This window comes from Coptis chinensis, chromosome 6 (assembly GCF_015680905.1).
Source record: "Coptis chinensis isolate HL-2020 chromosome 6, ASM1568090v1, whole genome shotgun sequence".
NCBI lineage: Eukaryota > Viridiplantae > Streptophyta > Magnoliopsida > Ranunculales > Ranunculaceae > Coptis > Coptis chinensis.
In genome coordinates, this window is record NC_141461.1 from 40,718,026 (window position 1) to 40,745,090 (window position 27,065).

The 27,065-nt window shown below is 39.3% G+C and overlaps 1 protein-coding gene across 1 annotated transcript; it reads right to left on the reverse strand.

Moving 5' to 3' along the window:
• Positions 1-15,344: 15,344 nt before the first annotated feature.
• LOC147492975 (uncharacterized) lies at positions 15,345-15,815 on the reverse strand. Its single transcript, XM_086567708.1, has one exon. It carries the CDS (start codon positions 15,813-15,815, stop codon positions 15,345-15,347), a length of 471 nt encoding a protein of 156 aa, XP_086423834.1.
• Between the last annotated feature and the right edge of the window lie 11,250 nt (positions 15,816-27,065).

Sequence of the window (27,065 nt, forward strand, 5' to 3'; positions counted from 1 at the left end):
TAGCCATCCAAAAAGCAATAAAAAGCATGACCAGCTAGACGTTCAAGCATTTGATCTATAAAGGGTAAAGGAAAATAATCCTTTTGTGTCATGGCATTTAAGCATCTGTAATCAATACAGATCCTCCATTTCATAGGACCATGCGTGGTAACATATTCACCCTTGGCATTACATACCATGGTAATCCTTGATTTCTTTGGAACTACATGAATGGGACTGACCCATTCGCTATCAGAGATTGGGTATATGATACCCGCATCAAGTAACCGTAAGACTTCTTCCCTGACCACTTCTTTCATGGTAGGGTTTAAACGACACTGAGGTTCGCGGGAAGTCTTTGTGTTATCCTCTAAATGGATACGATGAGTGCACACATTAGGGTCAATTCCCTTAATGTCGGCTAGGGACCAACTAATCGCAGAACGATGTTCCCTAATCACCCTGATCAACCGTGTCTCTTCCTCCTTAGATAATAGAGAAGATATAATTACCGGATGACTACCATCCAGATCAAGTTGAATATACTTTAACTTAGGAGGAAGAGGTTTAAACACCGGGGTGGGAGGAATATCGATAAATGCTTCTGGAGGGTCCTCATCTTGAGTAATGAATACTTGCTTAGGCAGCAGGTCTTCAAACTCTGTATATGGAGCAACCGAAGGGTCTACGATTTGTGTAGACTCGAAGATGGTGTTGACTTCCAAAATCTGAACTTCCAAAAGAAAGGAATTTATGCATATGGTTTTCTGGAAATATGTTATTAAAGTAATCTTGAGCTAAGCTCTCGATCATGCTAACCTCTCCATCTATAGACAAATTTGGTAACTGTTTCATTAGTTTAAAAACATTTACCTCAACCGAAAGATGGCCAAAAGACAAGGACATCAACCCATCACGGCAGTTTATAAGCGCGTTGGCAGTCACCAAGAAGGGACGCCCTAAACTGATCGGAACAGAGTCGTTAGAGACTTCTGTATCGAGGATAACAAAATCAGTAGGATAGTAGAAATCCTGGACCTTAACAAGCACATTTTCAACCACACCCTTAGGGTACTTAATTGATCGATCCGCTAATTGCAACGTCATTTTAGTAGGTTGCATCTCTTGTAGACCTATTTGTTTGTATAAATATCACGGAGTAAGTTAACACGCCCCGTGTCTAGTAAAAAGCGTCGATAGGAATCTCCTAAGGTGCATTATACAGTAGGACGACTAGGGTCCTTGTACTTAACGATTCCATTGTGTTCCATTAAAGTTGAAAATTGTTTAGTTAAAAAGGCGTCTTTAGGAATATTTGTCTTACGCCTAGTAGTGCATAACTCTTTAAGAAACTTAGCATGGTGTGGTAATTTTTTTATCGCTTCAACAAAAAGAAGATTTATCGTTAGATTTTTGAAAACTTCTCTAATCTCATCGAAATTCGTATCCTTAGTTAACATTGCTAATCTCTGGGGAAACGGTGGTTTCTCTCTATATTTAGCGTAATGATCAACAGGATATTTAACCTTGGCTTTTTATTTCTTAGGTTGTGGTTTAACTGGTACCTCTACAGGGGTAGGCTCTTCAATTTCTATTACGGTATCTAGTACAATCTCCAGTGTAGGGACAACTGGTTGGGTAACTATAGCCATAGTTACTTTGTTATCAACCACTCTCCCAGAACGGAGAGTGGATATGGCATTTAGCTCACCTACGTTTTCATTTTCCGTACTAGTATTACCATTTACCTCAAAGGCGGTGTTTGTTGTTTTAGGATTAGCTATTGCTTGTCCTGGAAACACACCTTTGGGTTGCACTTTCTCTTGAGCTAACTGCTGTAAAGAAAGTTGGATGGCTTGTAAAATCTGTTGTTGAGATTGCATAAAGGTATTGAAATGATCCGGTTATGGAAGAGTGTTAGCTTTAGGTTGTGTGACAGGGATTATGTCACGTTGATTATTAATGGGTGGATTTTGATAGTTATTATTTATCGGAACGATACCTCTATTAATACTATAATTATTATAATTACCCTGACCTTGTGCTTGACCTTGTCGTGGTTGCGCTTGGTTGTTATAATTATTATAATTACCCTGACCTTGTCCTTGTCGTGGTGGAGCTTGGTTATAATTGTTTGCTTGCCTAACATTTTGATTATTAAATCATGGAGGTGTTACTTGTTGATTATTTCTCCAACTGAAGTTGGGATGTTGTCTCCAAGGGGCGTTAGGAATAGGAAAACTATTAATCGAGCAAACATTATCTTGTTGTGACTATTGTTGCTCATAGGCGAAAAGACAATAGGAGTCGAGATGCTCTGGACTCAAACAGAAATTACATAGATTGGAGTTGACATTCATGATGGGGATCGGCGTTTGTTGAATAGAAATAGCCTCTACCTTTTTAGTTAGAGATTCGATTAAATTTTTAAGTTCCGGATCGGGTTTCATCTCAAACATATCGGCGACCTTTATTGTAGAAGAACTAGCGTTGCGGGAGATATCGTCACTACCCCCCCCCCAGTTATTATTACACTTAGTTTGATCTTCTAAAAATTTATAAGCCTCTAAGGCTCCTTTACTTAAGAAACTACCCCCATTCATTATGTCAAGGACTTCTTTATAGTGGTGTAGAAGTCCCTTGAAAAAGGCACGAACTAACGTGTCTTTCGCGAGGTTATGATGTGGACACTCTATAAGTAGATTGGTGAAACGATTCCAAGCCTCTGAAAATGATTCATGAGGATTCTATCGAAAGAAATGAATCTTAGAAAGCATTTCATCGGTCTTCAGTGGTGGGTAAAAATGTTCCATGAATAGTTAAACAAGTTTAGCCCACGAGTCCACAGAATTAGGCGCTTGGGCAGTTAACCAAGACGCCGCCTTATCGGCTAAGGTGAAGGAAAATACCCTTAGTTTAATTTGTTCAGCACCGACCGTAGGATGGTGAAATGTAGTAAGGGCTTGGTCAATCCTACGCATGTGCTGATAAGGTTTTTCATGGTCTAACCCATGAAAAATGGGTAACAAATTAAATATATTTGGTGGGATTCGGAAGTCCCCACTGGGTCTGATAGAACGATGCAAGATTTATGTCTATCGTTCAAGGCTTTGTAAAAGTCAGAGAGAGGAGACTCTCTTTCTTCAGCCATTACTTCAAGTGGTGTGTGTGGTATGCTAGCTAGAGGTGTAGTGAGTGGTATACTAGAAAGACTTGTTCGTTGCCGTTGTTGGTTAATTACGTTAGGCGTTTTTCTTCGGCCTGACCTTAATCTCATGCAAGGCTAAGACCAATCTTAATGAAACACAACAACACTCCAAACAATCCTGATATGCTAGTATGAACCTTTAGCAGAAGATGCGAGGTGTGGAAGAAAAGAGTACCTGAAAGCCTCCTTGCTTCGCTTATGAATAGCATCTTGTTTATGCGTGCTCAGTGTATATAACAAGTTAGAACACTGAAAATCTTGAAGAAATGGAAGTTTGAATCAAACCTATGGAAATCGGGCAGTTTCAGCAGAGGGCGCGGTCGCGCTCAGAATAGGCCTAGGCTTGGCGCATGTCGCGCTCAGGTCAAGCTGGAGTTCCAGGCGTGTGGGCGCAGGTCACGCTCCAAGTTAGCCTTGGTAGGGTGCAGGTCGCGCTAGTGTTTTGCCTTGGCAGGGTGCAGGTCGCGCTCAGCCAAAAAATGGAATTCCAGGCGTTTGGGCGTAGGGTGCGCTCCAATTTGGCTTGCCTAGGGTGCGGTCGCGCTCCGAGTAATTTTTTCGAGGAAAATTTCATTGCTGAAACAGACAACCACAGTGAGAATCAAACAAGGGTGGGTGGGTTATGGGACTTTGAAAAACTATCAATTCTAAAGAAAACAAGACTAAAGAGTACTAAGATGGCAGCAGCGCCATTTGATAAACATAAAAAGATAGTTTTACTCACAAATAAAGCGATAAAACTCTAAACGTAAGTAAAACTATAAACTAAACTGTTACTAGACTTATCAAAGATATTTGTTTTCTACTCTCGAATCTATTGACGTAGAGTTGGAATAGAAGATTCGTTCCACTCCTAGTCCTTAGCATTAAAGTTTTCTACAATTGATGGTCTATCCAAAGTCAATGAGAGATTTACGAGGGAATTTATACTACGATGTGAATTCAACTAACGCGATACAAATAACGAAATGAAAGAATGCTAAGAGTTGAATCTAGATAAAGAATTAGGGGAATTTGATTCCACCTTGAATCCAACTTAATAAACTAGCATAGATTTATTGTAAACCAATTCTTACGTTCTTATGGTAAGAATTGGTCGTTCTAATCCCTAATTATACATGGCATTTCTACTAATTCATAACTAGCATGTGAGGTCATCCACCCATTCTCATGGTGAATCAACGACCTTTTAGAGTGGAATAGATTCTTACAACAATTTTATAGTACACAATCAAGTTTTCATCAAGGCTTCATCAAACCCCTCTAATGGAGGTTTAGCCTTGATTCATCAAACTATCATTTCCCATTGAATTAAAACTAGACATAATATAAAGATTTGAACTTTACTAATTTTAACTAACAATACTTCAAATCTAATTAATAACTAAGAATTGAATAACAACAAGAATTGAAATTAGATCTACAAATTTAAATGACAAAATCGAAATGATCAAGAACTACTATTTTATTTATCTAATCAATGAAGAACAATCATTCCAATAACTAATCTAAAACAATGTATGAAACTAATTAATTAACTAATTGAAATTCAAAAAACTAGATCTACAAGCTATTTTAATGGCTACTTTCTATTCTAAGCTATCTATCTATATCTTTCTTAAGAGCTAAGTCTTGTTTTATGTAAAGAAGGAGACCAGATCCACAATTTCGTGCATGGGCTGAGGGGTCTCATGTTTTGGGCCGGAAAATCGAGCCCAAAGCTCAATTTCTTCAGTCCACAGAGCCTATTTCAGCTAGCTCTGACTTCAGCAGACTTTTTGTCTACTTCTGATCCTCTAATTTGGTCAAGGCTTAGACAATTTGAAAGCTCTTTCCGAGCCGGTCATTTTGACATAAGGTAGGCCCAAATCCGAGGCCTGAGTCCAAAGATATGGTCTTCAGAAGTTCTGCTGACTTGTGCACTGTTTCTGCCCGTGTTGACTTTTTTGCTTTTAACTGGGCTTCATAAAGGCTTTGTCTCCTTGAATCTTAGCCTTTATCACATAACTTCTTAGCAACCAACCCTTTGCAAAAGTAGCAGTAAATGTAATTTAGCTCTAATAAGGACCTTAAGGAGGAGAAAAGGAGTAACTTAAGCTTACTTTAATTTAGCTCATTTCCTAATCCAGTACTCCAGATTATTGCCGCTTTTAGTTAAATATGTTTGGTGAGCTAGGCTCATCCTCTCCTTCTTCTTTTTTCATTCCCTTTCAGGTAAAATCCACCATTGTTGAACAATGGGTGTTCTGAAAGGTGAGGGAAGCAAATCGTTCTCAGTTTATAGTGTTGGGTAAAGAAACGCTACATCTTTATTTCCTTTTTCCTTCTTCATTTCCTGTTTTGGTAAAACAAAACAAGGAAGTATCTCGGTCATCTTTTTAAGTGGATTCTCTCCGAAGGTTCTCATTTGGTCATCTTCCCTCGCTCGTTCGAAGGTTCTTCACGGTCTCCTTCCCACAAGATCTTCTCCGCCCTTTGTTTTGGTAAATCCTCTTTAGTGAGTTCAAAACAAAGGAATTTCGCTAGTCACCTCTTGATTCGTTCCCGAAGGTTCCGTCTCTCTTTGGTTCCCCGAGGTAGTGTCGGTCGATTCAAGACAAAACAAGGAGCTGTTGGTCTTCGTCCCCCTCACCTTCTCTGTCTTGTATTGGTTACGTCTGGCTGGTTCTACCTCGCATGATTTGTTGATTCACTCAAAACAAGGTTTTATCTTTTGCTTCATTTTCTGCAAAGATGGCTTCTACTCCACTTTCGGTTTGGGGCGTGGCAGAAATCAGGTGTTCTTTATATGGAGATTCGACGACCCAAGGAGGTAGGAATAAGGTGACGATATCGGTGGCTACTCGTTGATGCTCCCTCTTACGCTGCAAATCACTTGGTAGGAGTGGAACACACTTTCGACCTATCAAAGATCCCCATCCTTTCTACAAAGAGGGATAAACCATCCATCAAAATACCGTTGAAAGCCATTGAAAAATATATTGAAGCGTGTAAGCATGCGCTGGTGGGACGGTTGGATATGCAAGTATCAACGCTGGAAGCTATTAAAGCTGAGGTAAATGCAAAATGGGGACTTTCAGGTAAGGTAAAGCTTACACCGATGGGAAAAGGCTTTGTTTTGTTTAAGATGGACAATGAAGCCTGATTTCAATCGAAGTTGGGTTGGGTGGTCCATGGAGTATTGCAGGTAAGCCCATTCGGTTTAAGCTCGGATGCCTAACTTTTTTGTCTGAGAGACATACAAGCACACTTCGCCCTCTGTATGGGTTAGATTCCCGTGTCTCCCTCTTGAGTATTGGGTAGTAGAAACGTTTATGGCAATGGGTAGAGGGTTGGGAGGACCCATTCGGGTGGACAAAAACTCTGTTAAAAGAGATAATTGTTTTTGTTCGAGTGTGTTGGTGGACATAGATCTCTCTGAACCTATTCCTGACAAAATTTTGGTAGAAGTGGTAGAGATTGGTTATGAGTTTTGGCAAGAAATTCGATTGGGGAAGATGCCAAAATTCTGCAACCACTGCAAAATAATTGGTCATACGATTAATGAATGCAGAAAAGTGACTGGCCATAATATAACCAGTGACAAAGGCAAGGAAAAAGTAGTTGAACCTTCGCTTTCCAAGAGTCAGAGAAGGAGGGTAAGAATGAGAGCTAGGGAAGCAGAAAATTCTCGAGATACTCCAAGCACAGAAGCAGAACATGGAGATGATGTGCCTACTTTGGAAGTTATACCAGTGCAAACTGAGGAAAACAATCCAGGACATGCAGACCAATCTAGGGAACCTACTACCCAGTTTAGTAATGCAATAGTGCAGTTTGACCCTAACGAGTCGGCCTCAGTACAAGAGAGGGTGATGATGGACTTGGTATTGGCCAACTCTGTTCCTAATGCTATGATGGGTGTTGATGATTCTCTCACTAATTGGGAAGAAATGCTCTATGTTTTGGACCATAACAGGTTTTCTGCTCTTGAAGAGGAGTTAGAAAGTGTTCTTGACCCAAGTGAGATTTATGAGGAGGAAACTGAGCACTTTCAAGATGAGGTTATTTTGAATGTGAATTCTTTGCTATCTCTTCCTCCGTCTGGTGTTGTAACAAGGGCAGGTACAAGGAGTGAGCAAGACAAGCCTCTTCAAACTGTGAATGCGAATTCTTTGCTCTTCCCTCCTCTGTCAGGTGTTGTAACAAGAGCAGGTATAAGGAGTGGACAAGGCGAGATGAGACAAAGTGCTATCCCCAATCAAAGGATAGCAAGTGGTGCTATCCCCAATCAAAGGATAGCATTACAACATAAAGTGTTGCATGGAAGTTCATCTGAGCAACCAAGCAGTAGTAAAAGAAGGGGTAGACCTAAGGGGGCAAAAAATAAACGTCATTAATGTCTACGCCAATCTGTGTGTGGAATGTGCGGGGCACTAATGAAGTTTAAAAAGCTAAATAAATAAATAAAATGAGTCTATGCTAGCTAGAAACTAAAGTAAGGCAGGATAAGTGTGAACTCATGCGGAAAATGTGTTGTCCTCAGTGGGAACATATGAATAACTACAGTAGAGACCCTTTAGGCAGAATCTGGATATGTTGGGACCCAAGTATACTGCAATTTGTCAAGATTATGGAATCCGACCAATATATTCATTGTAATGTAACCCATATACCTTACAATGAAGTGTTCTTTTTTACAGTGGTCTATGCTAGGAATGCTAAAGTTGAAAGATTGAAGCTATGGCAAGACATTAAAACTATCCAGAACTCTATTAATCTTCCTTGGAATGTTGTTGGTGACTTTAATAATATTACCAAGGCAGAGGAGAGAATGGGTGGGGCACCTATGCACCCGAGAGAAGCTAGTGATTTTACTGATTGTCTAGTAGCTTGTGGTCTTTCTGAATTAGCTTATAATGGCTTTTTCTTTACCTGGAGCAACAAGGTGGATGGGCCTGGAAGGATTATGACCAAGATTGATAGGTGCATGGTTAATAGCCCATGGCTGGCACGATTTCCGTCATCTAAAGTGGAATTCCTGCCATATGGAATCTCTGACCATTCCCCTATTCTTATTGAGTGGAATGCACAGAGCAGAAACACATCACCATTTAGATTCAAAAACTACTGGGTGGAGCAACCGGAGTTTCATATTACTCTTGAAGAGGTGTGGAAGACTGAAATTTTCACCAATCCCATGTATGTTCTCATGCAGAAACTAAAGCTTCTGAAGGAAAGATTAAAGCCTTGGGCCAGGAAGAATTTATCTGATCTTCATGGCAGAGTTATAAAAGCTAGAGAGGAGCTATATGACATCCGAAGCGGTTCTTGGGACAACCCTTTCAATCCATATCGGGACAAAATGAAAAAGTCGCTCTTAACAAGTACCAAAGGCTTGCTAGAGCGAAGCCTCTCAAATTGAGGACAAAAAGGAGGATAGTGAATGGATGATGGAAGGAGATAAATGCACAACCTTTTTCTTTAATCTGTTAAAGGAAAAGAGAGCTAGAAGTGGTATTTGGAATCTTCAAGATGCATAAGGTGACACAGTCAAAGGGCAAGAGGTTTCCAATATGATTGTGGGTTCTACAAAGGGATTCTTGGCACAAAGGGGGTGGAGATCTCTTGTCCTGCCTTCTTTCAAAATTTATCTGTCAACGCCACTGTCAGCAATACCATTTCTTTGGACTCTGAAGTGACGGATGAAGAAATCAAATTAGCTCTTTTTGATATGGAAGACAATAAGGCCTTGGCCTAGATGGATATACTTCGATTTTCTTTAAGAAATGCTGGGCTATTGTTGGACCAGATTTTGTCTCTGCTATTAAAAATGCCTTTAGATGTTGTAAACTCCCTAGAGGAGTCAATGCAACCTTTCTCTGCCTTGTCCCTAAAGTTAATAACCCTACTAGGGTAGAAGACTTTAGACCTATTGCCTTATGCAACACCATATACAAGTGCATGTCTAAAGTTATCACTAATAGATTGAAATTGGTGATTAATGATCTGGTTTACTCTAACCAATCAGCTTTCATCCCTGGCAGGTCTATACAGGACAACATCTTACTGTCTCATGAGCTTTTGCGAGGATATGAGCGAAAACATGGTACTCCAAGATGTTCTATCAAAGTTGATATAAGGAAAGCCTATGATATGGTTAGCTGGGACACTGTACAAATCATGCTGAATACTTTCAAGTTCCCCCCTGCTATATGTAATTGGATCCAGATGTGTGTATCCTCTCCCTCCTATTCAGTGATGATCAATGGCTCTGCAGAAGGTTTCTTTCCTGGTGCCCGAGGCTTGAGACAAGGAGACCCTATGTCTCCATATTTATTTGTTTTGGTCATGGAAATCCTCAGTTGTATCCTTCTAAGGAGCATCAATGAGAAGAGAATCCAATTTCATCCGAGATGCAGAAGAGTGAGACTCTCACATTTGGCCTTCGCTGACGATGTCCTTCTCTTTTGTAAGGGGGATAGTAACTCTATCTTGGCAGTTAAAGAGGGTCTAGCAGAATTTGGAAGGGCGACAGGCCTTAGTATTAATACTCACAAAACTACCATTCTGACCGGCGCTCTAAATCATCAAGATGTTTTATCTCTTGCTTCTCTATTAGGAGTCGAGTTGGTAAAACCCCCGGTTAGGTACTTGGGACTCCCTCTGATCTCAGGGAGGTTGGGTATAAGAGAATGTCAACCTCTTATTGAAAGAGTTACTCAAAAGGTTACTAACTGGAAAGCCCGACAACTCTCTCATGCCGGTAAAGCTATGTTGATCAAGTCAGTACTTTTATCTTTCCACGTTTTCTAGGCGAGAACGTTTATCCTGCCTAAAACGGTTCTTGGTACTGAAGGCACTGTATAGGTAGATTGGACTTGGCGGCAACACATAAAACAACAATTCTTCTGGACTATGAATACCCTGAAGGATTGCTCTTGGACTTGGCGGAACATTCTAAATGTAAGAAAGGATGCTATGAAGCTTATCAAGTATACAATTGCTGATGGGGACAACACCCTTCTTTGGCACGATATTTGGTGTGGCACTTCACCTCTCTTATTTAATGCTGAAGCTATGTCAGCATGGCAACTCCCTCTAAATGCCAAGGTTAGCTGCTTGTTAGATAATGGGCAATGGAACAACCTAGTGCTACAGATGCCAAATTCAGCTTTGAAGAAAGAAATACTCTCCACCTGTGTCCAAAGGCATCTCCCTCAGGACAAAATTGTGTGGACTCCCCACCAGAGTGGAACCTACACCTCTTGTAGTGCCTATACTGCTCTTAGTCCAGAAAAGGATGAAGTGCGATGGTCTAGTTTTGTGTGGGGGAAGTGGGTATTGCCTAGGCATTCCTTCACATGCTAGCAACTATTTTCCAATATCATACCTACCCAAGATTGTCTGGTTCATAAGAAAGTGTTAACTTATTCAGTGTGCTGTCTCTGTAACAATAGTAGAGAACACTCTAAGCATCTGTTCTTCGAGTGTGCTTACTCCCAGCAGATCATCTCCAAAATCAAACAACTTCTTAGCATCGTGACGGATTCTAGATCTGCTAATCGAGAATGGTCCTCTATTTTCAGGCTTTGTAAAGGACATGAAATTGGGGAAGTCTATAAAGTCTACATATGTGCTGTAGTAGATGCGATATGGAAAGAGAGAAATGGCCGGAGGTTTCAAGGTTCTTCCAAGACAGCTTCAGTCCTCTTTAACAAACTGGTAAGGGACCTTAAAAATTATCTCGTTGTTCTGAAGCCTACTCTAAAAGACGCGCCTGTGTCAAGAGAAGTGAATGACAGACTTGGGCTTAACATGCAGTTCCAACCCAAAGGTTTAACAGATGTTCTTGGGACCCTCCCTTAGAGAATCGAGTTAAACTTAATACTGATGGTAGCTTGAGCAGTCGTGGTACAGGGCATGGTGGAACGATCAGAGACAGATTTGGTCGGGTTGTTGCAGCGTACACAGGAAGTGGAGGAATGCTATCGGTGCTTTTCCAAGAACTTTTGGCAATTGAAGTCGGGTTAAAAAGATGTCTAAATGAGGGGCTGTTGAAAGTAGAAGTTGACTCAGACTCATTAAGAGCAGTTAACGTGATTAATAAGAAGGAAAAGCCTCCTTGGTACTGATATTAGCTTTTTACTATGTTAGAGATTTGACTCTCTAATTTGGCGAAAGAGCGAATTCAAAGTTCCTTACTCACGATCTTCACGTTCGTAAAGTTGAAGTAAGGATCGAACCAACCTAAAGGTTAGGACAACTACAACTTGGTTGTTACTCTTAGGAAACTAGTGAGGAAGTTTATATTAATACTAGGTTTCTTTCCTACACAAACATTAAAGAAAAACATTAAGATTCGAAATATGCAACTAAGACAAAATATAATTTACTAAAGAAAAGGTGGAGAGCTAATCCTCCTCATGTGAAAATAACATTTAGTTGTTAATTTGAAAATGTTCATTTGATTCTTCCTAGACTCATAGACAAGCCCTAATGGAAGAAAACTTGATCCCTAACATGTATGACTCATTTCTAAACTCATACATGTTAGCAATTGGAATCAAGCAATGACTTATCTCTAATCTCATTACTTGATTCCTAACTAGACACTACACCAACTATCATTTTGGGATAGGATGTAGGTCTAGTTGTTCTTCCTAACAACCTACCAAGCCAACAACAATTATTTTCCCTCACATGAGTTGGATTAACTCCCCAAAAGGGAAGTTAGCTCATGATCCTTGGGATAAAGGATTACAAACTAAAAGAACAAAAAGAGAGAGAGGAAGAGGAAGAAGAAAAACTAACTAAACTCACTTGCTTTTTATTTATTTTCTAGAAGAAAACCAAAGTTTCCTCTATTAAAACTATTACAAGTTTTTCTTACAAAAAATAAAACTAAATAAATAATGATGATTAAGGAACTAAAATAATACAAGGGTAAGGAAAAGAAGTCAAGGGAGTAAATGGAGTGTCCCCCCCTTGTTTTGTTTTTTTCTTCATTGGAGAGACATCTCATTTCCTCCCATGTGAAATATCAAACCACATTTACTTCATTTTTATCCACCACATTAAAACAAAGTGACACCTTGCCTTTTTTTCACTATTAACACCTAATCTAATTAACTACATGCAAGGTGTCAACTTTGCACCAATAATTTGTCATTTTTGTCTTGACATGCTCTATGATTGATGACTCATCCAATCTTGCGGGCCCGTATAGTGGGTCCTATGTGCAGTCCAGTGGCGGTCCGGTCTTTGGGCAATTTTACAACTTCCCGCCTATGTGTAGAGTTCATCGCCCTGATTGTCTGAACAGCTCACTTGTCACATTCGGACTCCTGGTTCAAGAGGTAGGAGCTTCGGAAGTTTGATGCTTCTGTGCGGATTTGGAAGATTTCATATATATGTCGTTCCTCGTGCTTTATCGCAAGTTTAAACTATATTTCCATGTCTACTGCGAATACCTGCAAAAGTATGAAAACATATTTATTTCATGATTATTAAACACATAGTTAAAAAAAAATTTATGTCTCAACGGGGTTTCATAATACACTTTTGGGTGATTATCAGGTACTGCCTGGACATAGTCATGGCTATCCAACTTTTGTGCCCTCTTTTTGAGTTCATTTCCTTTCGACATGCAGTCAGAGAAACTAACTGGGCAGCAGACTTTTTAGCTTCTATTAGTCAGGCCTTTTATATAAATTTTGCTTCCTTTATACCACCCCTTGATGAGACCCTCAACAACATTGTTGAAGAGGATGCACAAGGGAGAGTTTATGTAAGAATTTCTTAAGTAATACAACAGCTGAGGGGCCAAACCCAAACCCTAAGCTTAAAAAAAAAAAACCAACCCTTTGCTCCTTTATATCGCCAAAGTGGCACATTTCTGCACATAATTGAGTTCCATGCTTGAAATACATAAAAGCACGTAATTAGCATTAACTCTTATTTATTACTCATATAATTGGTTTAATAGTAGTATTATTAAAGGGTTAAAACTACAGTTTTGGGCTTTTATCAATATATAATATGCATAATATTTGCCCATATGATTCTCATTCAAAATATAAAGAATTAGAGTTAATACAAAAGTAATGCTTTTAGTATATAACCCTATCAATCTCCCACTTATACTCAAAGCATTACTTTTTAGTATACTACTAACAAATCTCCCACTTATACTTAAAGCTATGTTGTCAAGCATCTGATTCCCATCCCCTCAACATGCCTGTCAAAAGACTTAGCCGGTAAGCTTTTTGTAAAAGGGTCAACCAGGTTATCTTCTGATGCTATCTTGGTAACAATAACATCTCCTCTTTTTACGATTGATCATATCAGGTGGTACTTGCACTCAATGTGTTTACTTGCTTTATTGGCTCGTGGTTCCTTTGAGTTAGATACCGCACCAGTGTTATCACAATAAAGTGTGATACTCATAGGTAAACCAGGTACCACTGTCAAGTCCAACAAGAAGTTCCAGAGCCAAACTGGCTCTTTGGCTACCTCAGTGGCTGCCACATATTCAACTTCCATGGTGGAGTCAGACACTCGTTTATGCTTGACACTCCTCCATACTATGGCTCCACCTCCTAAGGTAAACACACAACTTGAGGTAGACTTACTCTTGTCCCTATCTGATTGAAAATCAGAATCTGTATACCCTAAGGGAACCAAACTATCTGCATGGTATACTAACATATAATCCTTAGTCCTTTTCAGGTACTTCAGTATATGTTTTACCGCAGTTCAGTGCCCTTGTCCTGGGTTCTTCTGATATCTGCTAACCATGCCAACGACAAAGCAGATGTCTGGCCTCGTGCATAGCATGGTGTACATTAAGCTTCCTACAGCCGAAGCATAAGGAACCGCTTTCATGTCCTCTATCTCTTTTGGTGTCTTGGGACACATATCCTTTGATAGAAGAACTCCATGCCTGGAAGGCAAGAAACCATTCTTGGAGTTTTGCATGTTAAAACGAGTCAACACAGTATTAATATAGGTAGCCTGAGATAAGCACAACATCCTTTTCTTGCGATCTCTTATAATTTTGATCCCAAGGACGTGACCCGCTTCTCCCAAGTCCTTCATATCAAATTGCTTTGATAACCATACCCTTATGTCTGTCAACACTTTCACATTATTTTCAATGAGTAAGATGTCATCTACATAAAGCACAAGAAATACCACTACGTTTCCATCAAATTTCTTGTACACACAAGATTCGTCTGGGCTTTGGTAGAATCCATAAGATTTGATTACCTCATCAAAACAAATGTTCCAAGATCTAGAAGCTTGTTTAAATTTATAAATGGATCGTTTAAGCTTACAAGCAAGATGTTTCTGGTTGAATCCTTCTGGTTGCTTCATATAGATGGTTTCCTCAAGACTTCCATTAAGGAAAACTATCTTGACATCCATTTTATAGACCCACTTGCATCCAATGGGTTTTACACCATTGGGTGGCTCTACAAGCTCCCAAACCTGATTAGAATCCATAGATTCCATCTCAGAAATCATTGCCTTTTGCCAAGATTCTACACCTCTATCTTGGAGTGCTTCATTGTAGGTCCAGGGATCAGGATCTTGGTTATCAATGGTTATATCTGAACACATTCCCAAACCAATCTACCTATCAGGTGGTCTAACAACCCTCCCACTACGACGAAGCACCTCTTGTTCTTGTACGTCATTAGTGACACGTTGTGGTTCTTGTTCTTGTACTATTGGTATCGAAGTAGTTTAATGTCTCTTCTCTCAATACTTCTAGAATAATACTACTTGGGGTAATAATGTTATGCACTATGGGTGGAATAAGATTAATGTTGTATAAATTGCCTTATAATGCACCAGAACAGATATGACGATCTTGTCATTTAAAAGAAACAGGATACCCATCCTTAATTAACATAGAAACTGAAAACAAGTTCTTTCTAAAATTAGGCACATAAAAGACAATTCTTTAACACCATAGTCTTATTTCTACCAAAAGATAAACAAACATCTCCCACTGCAACAACTACTACTTTCATAGCATCCCCCAAAGATATGGTAATCTCCCCAGCACTAAGTTTTCTGGTTTCCTAGAACCTCTGCAATGAAATGCAGACATGGTTAGTGGCTCCCGTATCTACATACCAGGTACTGGTAGATAACATCGTTAAACATGTTAAACGACTAGTGCATGAGACATACCTCCATTATTCTCTTGGTTGAGAAGAAGACAATCTGGCTTCCAGTGTTCTGGCTGGTTGCACTTGAAGCACTTGCCCTTAGGCTTTTTCACAGCTCCTTGAGGTCCCATACCCTTCTTTGCCATATTCATATGCTTCTGAACATGATTCTTCTTCTTACCGCCATTAGGCGTAGAAGTAGAAACCTTCTCAGTAGCATAAACCTGAACATAACTCTGCTTAAAGAGACTCTTAGCTGACTGAAGTTCTGTCATAAATTTCGCCAAAGAATACAACCTTTTGTTCATGTTGTAGTTAAGGCAGAACGGTTCAAATCTCTCAGGCAGCGTCATGAGAATGATATCGACCTGCATTTCCGGATCGATATCAGCTCCAAGGATCTCCAACTCATTCAGATAAGTCATCATCTTGAGTATATGATCCCTTACAGGAGTCCCTTCAGTCATAGTTGTGGTCATCAAGTTTTTCATGGCAGTTTGCCTTTAGGCTTAGGTGGGCATTCCACATTGAGTACAAATTTGTTCTCTTCAGCAGTCAACACGATATCCAAGTTGTGTTTCCAGTCTATGTAATTAAGGCCAAGGAGTTTATTTTCCTTAAGAATAGTTGCTAGTGGGTTGAAAGTAACCATTTTGAAAACCTGAGAATCACATAAAATTAACTATTATGTAGAGCAAAAACTTTTTGAGTTAATAATAAAAATTAATTAATTAATCAACCCATCAGCACCCTACACATCGAGAAGTAGTAAGCCACGATAGTGTGGACGTTTACCATTCTACATTTGTGGAAATACTTTTGGAGTTAACTTAAAAATTAATTAATTAACTCGTCAACACCCTACACACCGAGAAGTAGTAAGCCACTATAGTGTGGACGTTTACCATATCTACATTCGTGTAAAGAGGTTTTTCCTATTAGTTCTACTTCTCGTCAACTTAACAGCACACCACTTGTTAGAGTGGACACATGCCATCTAGACAAGTAAAACTAATATGCTGACCTTTCTTTGGTCCTACAAATAATAGCAGTGACTCTGATGGGGAGGATACCATTACTTACATCTAAGTGTATACCATTACTCAACACTAAGTCCATTATTTTGTAATGAATCCCTTCAGATGGAGAAGTGAATCCATTCATTAATAATTTCATATAGTTGTCCTTTAGAAGTTTGTTCTGGTGATCCATAATTAGACTCATCCGATATGGAGGAAGGCACTAAAACCGACGCGCAAGTATAATTACATTACCAACAAACCAGTAATGGAGACCATGGGATTTATACGAAACAAAATTCCCACTCCCACTTAGTTATTTAGAACTGAGGATCTTTCTATTTTACTAGTCAGGCCTATGTCCATGTTATCTATTATTCATGTGGGATTGGTTTTTAGCGCAAACATCCACAAATAAAAATATGCATATAGAATAAGCAAATATGAACAATAAAATGGGAAATAAATTCCCAATTGTTATGGCCATGTCCATTGCTCTTTCCTGTTTGCCGAACTCTTTTAGTTGCCTTTGCATGGTCTGGGGACCTAGGGTTCGGGGCAATGCCCCGATTTTTTATTTTTTTTTAAGAAATCGTGACCTGTTTCCTTCACTAGAAACCTCACGAAATCACCGCATAGACCTCCGAACAACAAACATATTTCACCTCATAGAGAAAAAAAATTCTCTCTTTCTGGCGTTAAGGGCACGACCTGCACTCTTTTTACGCCTGTATAAGGCGCGTGGCGCGCTCATGCCTTTGATGACTTCCAGGTGCTTAAGCGCGACCTGCGCTCATGCCTTTGACAACTTCCAGGCGCTTAAGCGCGACCCGCGCTCCACCCGCGCTCCACTAAAATGAAAACAGCATCGGATCTCGACCAATCCAACTTTTGATCTTTTGATCTTACAGTAGATTACATCATGGAAAAAAAACAAACAACACGATACATACCATGATTTTTACATCCACCAATAAACAAATATTGTAAAATAAAACGAAAACAAGCTGTTTTATTCAGAGGGCGGTCACGCTCTCATAAAATCAAGTCGATCACTTTTCATACATTTTGACCATAACAGTTGGTCTAGATGCATGCAAAACCAAGTTAGAGCAGTTCTACATCTACCAACAGATCTACATGCTCCGATACCAATTGTAGGAACCGTTTTGGTTTCATGTCACCGACTACAAATCGTGAAAACCCATACGCAGTGGAATAAGGGTGTTCACGATTTTGTTTAGAATCATACCTTTGAACAGCTGTGATATCTCTGAGAATCCAAGCTCTATGAATCAGCAACCTCTTAATCTTATGTTGTATTCCTATCCTTGGAATGGACGTTGTGTGGGCAATGATCTACCAACCCTTTCTCTTTCTCTTTGCCTCTTTTGAGAAATCATTCAATTCTTTGGCTAAGAGAAAATGGTTTCTTTATATAGGCTACAACAGGGACCATGAGGAGAAATTAGGGTTAGGTCTCCTGACTGGCTTGGGCTTCCCATGTTCTCCCAAAACACACGACCTAAGTCCGTCAACAAATGGCTTATTCCACTAAAGGCCATTGTTGCACTACCGCCCTAATCCCAAATTACGTGTATTACGGTTATGGGCTCCATATTATATGCTTGTTGATCTCCCCGTGTTAAGATATCGAAAGCCCGTTGATTAAGTCAAGTTACTGACAACTACATTAATCAACTTCTTTTGTCCTTGAATAGTACCACTCAACCTCATTGTCAGCCGGATTAAATCTACCTGCAGGGTTTACATGACAATCCTTATGAGCTCCTCAAGAGGACATCATCAACCCGACTTCTTGCGGGTCATGAATTCCTTCTATAATCAATAGCACACCTTACATACAATGCCATTATCCAATCCATTGAGTTTGTTGATTCACAAATGAATCTCACTCATTGATGATTTAAAGCAATGTACAATGCACATAAGTGCCCATTATTGTATCCGGATTAAGAGGACAAACATCCATAATAACAGAGGTGTTTGTTCTCTTATATAGTCAGTATAAAGAGAAACAACCTCACTTGGTCCTGTTCAATACACACAAAGTGTACTAGTGTAATTTTGTAGTCAAGATAGACTAATGCCAGATTATACTACAACCATACAAATGGTTTGTCCAAATACATCTAGGTTGCGAACGTTTACTTATACTTTATAAGGTACTGATGATATGATCTTCTATGTGTCACCACACACAATATCATCTGCAACATAAAGTATTAAATGCATGCATATAACTAATAACATATATAATATGCATAACATTTGCCCATATGATTCTCATTCCAAATAAAAAGAATTAGAGTTAATACAAAAGTAATGTTTTTAGTATATAACCTTATCAATGCCATTTTTGTAGAAATGCCTTGACTTGTGTGCCAGCAAATTGTGTCCCGTTGTTCATGACAAGGGTGTGGGGTAGACCAAATCTTGTGATGATATTGGTTCATATGAAGTTGATGACATGGATTTCCTTGACTTGGACCAACGAGATGGCTTCCACCTATTTGGTGAGGTAATCTGTGGTTGCTAGGACGTATTTGAGTCATATTTTCTTTTGTGGGATGAATGGTCCCATGATGTCTAGCCTCCACATATGAAAAGGCCATTGGCTGGCTATGTTGATCAACTCTCGGGTTGGACTGAGATGGTTGTGGCCAAATGTTTGACATTGGTAGCATTTGAGGACATATGTTTTTGCCTCGATATGCATGCTTGGCTAATAATACCCTTGGGTGATTGCTTTGTGAGCCAGAGATCTTGCTCCTGCATGGTTGCCACATTTGCCTTTGTGAATCTCATTACAGATGAGTTGGCCTTCGCGTGGAGTTATGCATATTGGTCCTCCTATGGATTTATGGAACAATCGTCCATTGATCATTGTATATCTGGGAGCTCAAAATTGTATTGCACAAGCATTCCTTGCCTCTGTTGGGAGCTCACCATGTGAAATATACTTCAGGAATGGGCCTATCTAAGATTGAGTGATTTCTTTATTAGATGAGGGCTAAAAGTCCGTGAGGCTGTTGACACTTTCCTGCTGGTAAGCAGGCCTATCTAGGATGTCGATGTAGACTGTGCTGGGACATGCCTCTTGGGTTTTCGAGGCTAAGAAAGCCAAGCTGTTTGCATGTCTGTTATCCTCCCGGGGAATATGTTCCAAGGAGAATGTTTTGAATGAGGTGATGATGTCATTGATGACCTGAGCGTACTTGGCTAAGTTTGCTCCGTTTGTCACATACTCTTTGGTGATTTGTTTGACGATTAGCTACGAGTCATTGTAAGCCTTGAGCTTTCCGACTTGTAGTTATTGTGTCATGCGGAGGCCTGTGATTAATGCTTCATATTCTGCTTCATTGTTGGATGTTGCGAAATCGATCTTGATTGACTTTTGTAGCTGTGTTCCCTCTAGTAAAGTAAACACAGCCCCCATTCCACTACCGCTATTGTTGCAGGCTCCATCTACGTAGAGGTTTCATGTGTCTGGGGTGGTTGGTTGATGGAGTGAAGTGATGGGCTTAAGTTCCCAGTTGATATCTTCGATGGGGAAGTCGGCGAGGAAGTCAGCAATGACCTGACCTTTGCGAGACATTTTGGGAAGAAATTCGATGTGATGCTCTCCAAGTTTTTCTGCCTATTTGGCCATGCGGGCCTTTTTGTTGTTAAAACTCAAGACCTGCTTGATAGGTCCATCTGTTATGACCTTGATGCTGTGAGCCTGAAAATAATGTCGGAACTTTCTGAGCGTAGTATAACAGAGACAACATTGTTTTCTCCATTGTAGAGTAATGCTTCTCTGTATCTGCCAATGTTTTGCTGGTGAAGTAGATTGATTTTTTGATTCCCTCGCTTTCGCGAAAGAGGACCAAGCTGATGGCAAAGTCGGTAGCTGTAAGATAAATCCCCAGTGTCTCTCCTTTATTTGGTTTGGATAGGATGGGCAGAGTTGATAGGTATGCTTTCAGGTCGTTGAAGGCTTTGTGGCATTCGTCTGTCCAAGTGAATGTTGCACCTTTCTTGAGTATTTGCCGGAATGGTTTGCATTTGTCAGAAGCACGTGAGATGAATCTGTTGAGGGCAAAAACCATGCCAAATAGTTTGTGGATTTGTTGCTTGGTAGTTGGCTCTGGCATTTCTAAGAGAGCTCGTATTTGTTATGGGTTTGCTTCAATGCGTCTTTGTGAAACGAGGTATCCTAAGAATTTGCCTGAGGCTACTTGATAAGAGCCCAAAACTGTAGTTTTATAATGCTACTTTTAAACCAATTATGCGAGTAATAAATAAGAGTTAATGCTAATTACGTGCTTTTATATATTTCAGGCATGGAACTCAATTATGTGCATAAATGTGCCACTTTGGCGATATAAAGGAGCAAAGGGTTGGTTGCTAAGAAGTTCTGTGATAAAGGCCAAGATTCAAGGAGACAAAGCCTTTATAAAGTCCGGTCAAAAGCTGAAAAGTCAACACGGGCAGAAACAGTGCACAAGTTAGTAGAACTTCCGAAGACCATATCTTTGAACTCAGGCCTCGGATTTGGGCCTACCTTACGTCAAAACGACCGGCTCGGAAAGAGATTTCCAATGGTCTAATCCTTGACCTAATCAGAAGAGCAGAAGTGGAAGAAAAGTCTACTGAAGTCAAAGTTAGCTTAAACGGGCTCTGTGGACTGAAGAAATTGGGCTTTGGGCTCGATTTTCCGGCCCAAAACATGAGACCTCAGCCCATGCACGAAATTGTGGATCTGTTCTCCTTCTTTACATAAAACAAGACTTAGCTCTTAAGAAAGAATAGTTAGATAGCTTAGAATAGAAAGTAGCCATTAGAATAGCTTGTAGATCTAGTTTTTTGAATTTCAATTAGTAATTAATTAGTTTCATTCCTTGTTTTAGATTAATTATTTGAATCATTGTTCTTCATTCATTAGATTAATAAAATAGTAGTTCTTGTTAATTTCTATTTTTGTTATTTAAATTATTATTTGTTATTCATTTCCTAGTTATTAATTTAGATTTTAATTCTTGAGTAGTTAAATTAGTAAAGTTCAAATCTTTATATTATGTCTAGTTTTAATTCAATTGGAAATGATAGTTTGATGAATCAAGGCTAAACCTCTATTAGAGGGGTTTGATGAAGCCTTGATGAAAACTTGATTGTGTAGTATAGAATCGTTGTAAGAATCTATTCCACTCTAGAAGGTCGTTGATTCGCCATGAGAATGGGTGGACGACCTCACATGCTAGTTATGAATTGGTATAAATGTCATGTATAATTAGGGATTAGAATGACCAATTCTTACTATAAGAATGTAAGAATTGGTTTACAACAAATCTATGCTAGTTTATTAAGTTGGATTCAAGGTGGAATCAAATTCCCCTAATTCTTTATCTAGATTCAACTCTTAGCATTCTGTCATTTCGTTATTTGTATCTTGTTATTTGAATTCACATCGTAGTATAAAATTCCCTTCGTAAATCTCTCATTGACTTGGATAGACCATCAATTATAGAAAACTAGAATGCTAAAGGACTAGGAATGGAACGAATCTTTTATTCCAATTCTACGTCAATATGATCAAAAGTAGAAAACAAATATCTTTGATAAGTTTAGTATAAGCCACAGTTTGTAGTTTTACTTTCGTTTAGAGTTTCATCGCTTTATTTGTGAGTAAAACTATCTTTTTATGTTTATCACTACTCTAAATACACATTAAGTTGGGCTGAGCTTCATCTTGTTTTGGCTCAAGCTTTCAAAAGCTTCTTGCAGGTGAGATATGTGATCACCAGCCTTTTCGCTTTTGACTACCATGTCATCTATGTAGACTTCCATTGTGTCCCCTAGTAAGTCTTTGAGCATCTTTGTGACCATTCTTTGGTAGGTCGCACCAGGATTCTTCAAGTCGAATGGTAGGACGTTGTAGTAGAATGTTCCTTGTTCGGTTATGAATGATGTCTTTTCTTGATCTTCTTCTACAAGTGGTATCTGGTTATACCCGCTATATGCGTCCATAAATGATATAAGTTCATGTTAGCAAGTTTGATCTACCAGGATGTCAATCCTTGGTAGGGGGAAACTATCCTTTGGGCAGTGCTTGTTGACATTGGTAAAGTCAATATAGAATCATACCTGGCCGTTCTTCTTAGGAACGGCTATAATGTAAGCTAGCCAAGTCGGGTACTCGACTTCTCTGATGAATCAAACATTTTTGAGCTTTTATATCTCTTCATTGATGGCTTTCTGAAATTAGAGTGCCAGTTTCCTAGGTCGTTGTTTGATAAGCTTTACAGTTGGATCTACATTTAATTTGTGGCAAGTGACTTAAGGGTCGATTCCTGGCATATCGATATACGACCAAGCAAAAACATCTTTATTAAGAGATAGAAATTTGACAAGTTGCTCCTTGAGCTTGGGGTCTAAATCAGCCCCTACATACACAAACTTTGGGTCATCATTTGTGCCCAAATTGATTTTTTTTCTCCTAGTTCGATTTATGCTTGTTTCTCCCTGAGCTTGTCTGTTGCTGGTGCTTGTGAGCTGGATGGCTGAGGATCTTGGAGTTTTGAGACGTCTTTGTCTTGGACGACCTGAGTTTTGGTCGTGTTTGTTGTGATGACTTGATTGCATCTATGGGCTTCTAGTTAGTTGGTCCTGAGCTCCATGATGCCTCGAGGTCTGGGGAATCGCAGGACTTGGTGTAAGATGGATGGAGCTGCTTGGATCCTGTGAATCCACCTACGTCCTAAGATGGCAGTGTAGGATGACTTGACATTAATTACGCTAAAACGTGTTGAGGTCTTGACCATGTCCTCTTTTTCTCCAATGGAGACTGGTAAGATAATGTCTCCAATGGCATCACTGCACTCTCCGTTGAATCCATAGAGTGGTGCATTTGATTCTATCATCATTAAGTCTGGTAGGTGCATATCTTTGTATGTTTGATAGAAGAGAATGTCGCAGGAACTACCTGGATCGATGAGGACCCTTTTGACTGTCCAGCCGTTAATTTTGACGTGTACTACCAGGGCATCATTGTGAGGTAGGCACACCTTGTCTAGATCTTCCTCGGTGAATAAGATTACAGCTGTTGTTTGGGAGCTGGTAGGAGTGATCACCTCAGCTTTATGGGAGAGGTGGTAGATTTCTTGTAGTGGTCCTACCTACCTGTGCTTTTCCCGACCTGAAGTCTCGTTGCTGGAGGTGTCTGTAATCATGTTGATTACTTTTTTCTCATCGTGGTTAGAGGATTGTTGTCTCCTATTGTGCCTTGACCGACCTAGAGATTTAGATCGTTGGGCTGTTCTGCTTCTGCTCCTTCTGTGTGCAAGTTATTCATGGCTTCGGCTCCTGTTTTCATGGAGATTAGCATTCAGCTTATGCCTGAGGTCGCTTTCCGGCAGGAACTCTTTCAGTTTTCTCTCTTCGACTAAGTCTTGGAGGTACTGCTTGAGACTCCAACACTCATCTGTGTCATGGTGTTGGAGTTTGTCGAAGTGGCAGTATGGACGTCCTTGGATTGCTATGACTTTGCTGATGTTAGGCTTGAAGTATGGTTCTGTATATATCTTCTTCAGGATATGGCTTGGCATCCTAGAGAAGTTGGAGAATTCTCTTTTGGTGTATGAGGGCTTGTTGGAGCTGGAGCCCTTGTTGTTATTGTTGTTGTTGTTGTTGTTGTTGTTGTTGTTGTTGTTGTTGTTGCTGTTGTTGCCTGAGTAGTGATTGTTTTCTTTGGGTCCTCGCTTGTCGCTTACTACGAGGACTTCTTTGCCCTTGCGCTGGGCCATCCATTTTTCGTACTTGATGTACTTGTCGATTCTGTGGTACAGGTGATAAGAGCCCAAAACTGTAGTTTTAACCCCTTTAACAATATCGCTTTTGACCAATTATGTGATTAATAAGTAAGAGTTAGTATTGTTATCATGTTCTTATGTATTTCAGGCATTGGAGTCAAATATGTGCATAAATGCGCCCTTTTGCGAGATAAAAGAGCAAGGGTTGGTTGCTAAGAAGTTCTATGATGAAAGGCTAAGATTCAAGGAGGAAAAGCCTTTTTAAAGCCCAGTCAAAGCTGAAAAGTCAAAGTCAACGCGGGCAGAAACAGCTCACAAAGTCAGTAGAACTTCCGAAGGCCGTATCTTTGGACTCATACCTCGGAATTAGGCCTAACTTATGTCAAAACGACCGTATTGGAAAGAGCTTTTTAATGGTCCAAGCTTTGACCCAATCAAAAGAGCAAAAGTGGATGAAAAGGGCTGTTGAAGGCATTTCCAACTGAAAAGCCCTTTGTGGTTTGAAGTACTGAGGTTTTGGGCTTGATTTTTCGGCCCAAAACATTGCTCCTCAACCCATGCATGAATTTATGGATCTTGTCTCCTCCATATGGGAGACAAAGACTTAGCTCTTAAGATATAGAGTTTTTACTTAGCAATTATCGAATAATTTAGTTTAGATCTAGTTTTTACATTTAGTTAATTAGTTTTAGAACAAGGAATGAGTTTTATTTTCAAATCAGATTTAGTTTTATAAAAAAGAATTGGTTTTTCATTTCAATTTAGTTTTATGATTCAATTCTTGTTTAGCTTTAGTTTGTCCTAAATTCATAATTAGTTTGTCTTACTTTCATTTCCTAAATTTAGTTTTAATTTCAGTTGAATTCTTAGACTATTGTTAAATTAGATTTATAAAGTTTAATCATTTATTCAAAAATGAGTTGTTCTATTTGTTCTTGTGTTAGAAATGATAGTATAATAATTCAAGGCTAAAACCTCCATTAGAGGGATTTGAGGAAGCCTTGATGAAACTTGATTGTTGTTAGCGTAGAATTGTTGGTAATGATCTATTCCATTCTAGAAAGTAGTTAGTTCACCCTGAGAATGGGTTTGATTGTTTCACATGCTAGTTGTTAGTTGGTAGAGATTACCATGACCAATTAGGGATTAGAAAGACCCAATTGTTATGCGAAAGCATTGCAATTCGGATTACGACAATTCTTGCTAGTTTATTAAGTCGAATTAAGGTGGAATCAAATTCCCCTAATTCTTTATCTAGATTCTAACCTTAGTATTTTAATTGCCATCTTACTATTTAGAACATTTCGATTACGTTATTTCCCTCATTGTTAGCATAATTATATTAATCCGTACTCTCATTGACTTTGATAGAACTGATAATCATCGTTAACGTTAATTCTAAAGAATTAGGAGTGGAACGAATTCTCTACTCCACTCATTGCAATAGCATCAAGAGTGTAGAACTTTGATACTTTAGAACGGAAAATAGTTCTAGTTTTACTTACGTTAGAGTTTCATCGCTTATTCATAGGTAAAACTATCATTTTACCTTTTATCAAATGGCGCCGCTGCCATCTTAGTTATGTTTAGAATTGTTTTCTTTAGTATTGTTAGTCTTCCCAAAGTCCCATTAAACCCACCCATCCTTGTTTGGTTCTAATAATGATTGTTTGGTTCATAAACTAAAAAAAATTCCAAGAAAAAGCCTGAGCTCGCCTTGCGCCCATCCAAGGCAAAGTTCGGCGCCCTAGCTGCTATTGACACACTGGAACTCGATTTACACAAGGGAGACCTGCGCTATCTATCTAGGCTACTTGTGTGACCGACCGCCTCTTCTCGAACGACCCGATTTTCATCGATTAGTACAAACTTCCATTTCTTCAAGTTATTCAGTGTTTCTAACTTGTTAATTACACTGAGCTCGCGTATACAAGACGCTATTCATAAGCGAAGCAAGGAGGCATTCAAGTACTTCTTTCTTCCATTCCTCGAATCTTCTGTTAGAGGAGTTCTTATACTAGCATATCAGGGTTATTTTGATTGTTGTCGTGTTTCTTCAATATTGGACTTAGCCTTGCATGAGATTAAGATCAGGTAGAGAAAAAAACAATTAACGTAATCTATCGTGAACGTCAACACATACACCTATCTAGTATACCACACACCACACCTGAAATAATGGCTGAAAAAAGAGAGTGTCCTCTCTCTGACTTTTACAAAGCCCTGAACGATAGTCCTAAATCTTGCATCGTTCTTGCAGACCCAGTGGGGGATTTTTGAATCCCCCAAATATATTTAATTTGTTACCCGTTTTTCATGGGTTAGACCATGAAAAACCTTATCAGCATATGCGTAGGATTGAACAAGTCCTTACTACATTCCATCATCCTACGGTTGGTGCGGAACAAATTAAACTAAAGGTGTTTCCTTTTACCCTAGCCGACAAGGCAGCGTCTTGGTTAACTGCCCAAGCGCCTAATTTTGTGGACTCATGGGCCAAACTTGTTCAACTATTTATCGAACATTTTTACCCACCACTGAAGACAGATGAAATGCTTCAGAAGATTCATTTTTTTTTCTACAGAATCCTCATGAATCCTCTTCAGAGGCTTGGAATAATTTCACTGACCTTCTTATAGAGTGTTGATAAAACATAAAAATGAACGATAAAACTCAAAACCTAAGTAAACTAAAACTAATTTATGTGCCTAAGATTTATTAAAGATTTCTACTCTCAATCCTATGAGATATAGTAGAGTAGAGTGATTCGTTCCACTCCTAGTCCTTCCGCATGCTGTGTTCTCTACGTATAAGTAAACTTAACTAAAGTCTAATGAGAGATTTATGAAATGGCAACTAGACTACGATGCAACTACCCACAAGA